The sequence below is a fragment of the Schizosaccharomyces cryophilus genome (genome assembly GCF_000004155.1).
Source record: "Schizosaccharomyces cryophilus OY26 unplaced genomic scaffold supercont4.7, whole genome shotgun sequence".
NCBI classification, from domain to species: domain Eukaryota; kingdom Fungi; phylum Ascomycota; class Schizosaccharomycetes; order Schizosaccharomycetales; family Schizosaccharomycetaceae; genus Schizosaccharomyces; species Schizosaccharomyces cryophilus.
The window spans coordinates 902,178-905,383 of NW_013185630.1; the positions used below are offsets into that span (position 1 = coordinate 902,178).

Consider the following 3,206-nt stretch of genomic DNA (forward strand, 5'->3'; position numbering starts at 1 on the left):
TTTTTTTTCGCAGTGGGTGGAATCCTCGCGAATGCCGCTGAACTAAAAATAAGCAAGAACTTAGTCAGCTCCATTGCAGAAGCACCAAAGCAACCCAAAATTGTTGTAGAAACATCCTTTGAGAACTCGTCTTTCTGGTTTTCAGAACATGGTGGACCGAGGCTTGGATGTAAACATAAACAACCCTTCTCCAAGTCATCCTAATGGGAATACTGGACTTCACTGTAAGACAGTAAATCGCTGTCAGAACTCGCGGGAGAAACCCCACAGGAAGATTCGGCTGCTTTGGCAAGTCCTAGCAGCTTTTCATTCATCCTTAAAGAAAAAAGAACAAAACAAACCATCAATTGCTTTCTACAAAAATCAGAGATCAGCCGTGAAAACTATCGAATATTGATAGGAAAAGACCAAAAAGCGCAAGAAAAATCCAAAGTAAAAGCACCTTCTTTTGATCCCCCTATAGGAATAAATAAAATCCTTTCATCACAGCTCTAAAACACGAAAAATACAACCGCAATGGCAATGGCTAGAGTTTTGTTTGAGGTGACCAAATAGGCTTTCCTTTGGTGCCTTTTTCTATTCATTTACCGTCGTTTCAAAACCACTCGCTATACCAGGTTCAATTCATTGTTAGTTCTTTTGCTAGGGTAGCATGCTATCCAATTGTAAGGTAACTCAAAAACAGTAAGGTGGAAACCTGAATGTTCAAACAGCTAGCTACTAAACAAGTCTCAAATATAAATGTCTACGGCCATACCTAGGCGAAAACACCAGTTCCCGTCCGATCACTGCAGTTAAGCGTCTGAGGGCCTCGTTAGTACTATGGTTGGAGACAACATGGGAATCCGGGGTGCTGTAGGCTCCACCTCCTACTTTTTCACCTTTTGTTAACTTTTAATACACATGGCTGTGCTTTTTATCACCACGTCCATTGACTAAACACTGCAAATGGAAGGAAGCGTGTACGCCAAAAAAACCGACAAGTAGCAGGAATTCTGAAGACATCAATTAGAGATTGTTAAAGCTGTGTTAATGAAAAGGGCAATAAATCTAAAGTTCTAGTAAAGAGCACTAAAATAAAAAATCCAGCACAAGTGCAAAAACGTGGCACCGGACAAGTCGAGCAGTTTCATTTATAACTTTGACAGTAGCTTGCGGAATCCTAGCAATCTGTGTTGGACAGATTACCAATCAGATTACTGACATATAGAATTCAGAAGCATTCATGGACGCTTCTTGATTCTTCTTTTCAGAATATGGCGGAGCAGAAATTGGACGTAAATTTTAGCAACCTTTTTCCAAGTTGTCCAGATGCGACTAAGAAAATTCGCTATATCGCGGCAAACAGCTATCTGAACTGGCAGGAGAAACATAGAAAGAAGATTCGGCCGGCTCACCAGCTTCTTTCTCTTTTTCATTCTTTTTTATGATAACAAATTGAAACGGTCAAAACGAATTGCAAAACCTACCCAAGTAGGTAGTAAAAGAACCAGAAATGCGCAGAAGCCCACAAAAAAAGCAACTCAATAAACTCACGCTACAAAGTAACGTGAAAACGATTTAAAGTAGTCAAGGAACGGAAATGAAATGCAATAGCATTAGAAAAATAGCGCTAGTTAAACCTTATTTCTAGATAGAAATCTCTGTCATATTCCCAAAGGAAAATTAGAAGCTTCTGCTGATACCGGCACTGCTCACCAATGCGGATGGGGCAACAAGGTGGAAATATTTCCTCTTCTCCCCTTTCTCCTGAGGAAGGCAAATGTTGGTGTTGATGAGCAGCAGAATTGTTAAAAAGTTGAAAAGAGACTGTGGATGAGAGTTGAATTCAACAGAGAAAATATGTTGAAGAGGTTAACAGTCAAGAGAGTTCGTGGAAGAATTCAAATGAAAAAATCAACGGAAGACAGGGGCTTTTATCGAGATGTAGTAAGCTATTGTATACAATGGAAAGCACTCTTCTATACGTTTATCATATTGCGTGGTTCATGGTTAGAGACTTTTTACTGTGAATGTTGAGACTTCTTACAAACAATTTGTTACCGCTGAATTGAGACTGTGAAAAAGTATGAAATAACAAAAAAGGAAGATGTTAAGAGAAGTAAAGGATTCAATGAAGAATTGCTAGAAAGGAGTTATATAAAAGACATTTGCTTTCACTTCTTTTTGAATGCAACAAAAACATTGTGTCCTCAGATACAGAGTGCTCTTACTGTCTGTCACGATAGCTGTTTTGTTGATAGTATACTTGCAATACACCATTATAAGATTATATTTATATAGTAACAAGTCTCCTAAGGCTAAAGGATGATATATTATAAATTGTCACGTTAATAATCCTCACGGGTTATGAAAATAAATATTGAGTGGAAGTAACAATTACAATGTATTTTTGTACTTTAGTTAAGCTCTGTTGTACTATGTATGCAGACGACAGTACTGCTAACTAAATTGAAAGCGTGAAGACAAATTTATTCAAGCCTTGCCAGTCGAATGTTTTAAGCTGCTGACTGTAGACACCAGAGTATATACACAGTTCTAATTAAACAAATTACTAGACTTCTTCCATAGATAACAATACCAAATTTATCTTTTTTTAAACACAAATAGACTGATTCCTGCATTCTGTGAAACTTACACGGCTACTTTAGGATTATAAATAACAAACCTTACGAATATTAAAAAAATCTGTAACTCACTGAAAAAGTTTAAAAAGCGAAAAACTCTGAAAAAAGGGAACAAAAGGAAATAGGGAGAAAAGAGAGGAGGAGGAGAAAAAGAGGGAAATAGAAAAAAGAAAAGATAAAAAGAAAAAGAATGATAAAAAAAGAAGGGAGGAAAAGGTAGAGAAAAGGGTTTTTTTTTGGTGTTGGAGGGAAGAATTTGGAGATGGAGGAAGGGAAAACATGGGAAATGAAGGGAAAGGAAAAGGAAAAAGGAATATAAAAAAAGAGGAAAAAATAGAAAAAAAATAAAAAAAAAATAGGAAAAATAAAAACGACCCAAAAAGACCAAGAAGACCAAGAAAAAGGGGAGGAAAAACCAAGATGTATTTATTTATGAGAGACAAAAGAAAAGAATTCAAAAATTTATTATAAAAAAGTTTCGATACCCAAGAGGGTAATTTTTTGATTTAAAAAAAGAAAAAGGAAAAAATATTTTTAAAAAAGAAAAAAACGTGAAAAGGAAAAAAAATTTCAACATGG

General features: G+C 36.1%; 1 protein-coding gene and 1 non-coding gene across 2 annotated transcripts; both read left to right on the forward strand.

Annotated features, from left to right (window-relative positions):
• Positions 1-747: 747 nt before the first annotated feature.
• On the forward strand, positions 748-862 carry SPOG_16367. Its single transcript, XR_001203120.1, has one exon. It is a non-coding gene; the product is annotated as a 5S ribosomal RNA (ribosomal RNA).
• A 633-nt stretch (positions 863-1,495) lies between these two features.
• Positions 1,496-1,794, forward strand: SPOG_04999 (uncharacterized protein; the record flags this gene model as incomplete). Its single annotated transcript, XM_013170003.1, has 2 exons — positions 1,496-1,544; positions 1,634-1,794. 2 exons carry the CDS (start codon positions 1,496-1,498, stop codon positions 1,792-1,794), a joined length of 210 nt encoding a protein of 69 aa, XP_013025457.1.
• Between the last annotated feature and the right edge of the window lie 1,412 nt (positions 1,795-3,206).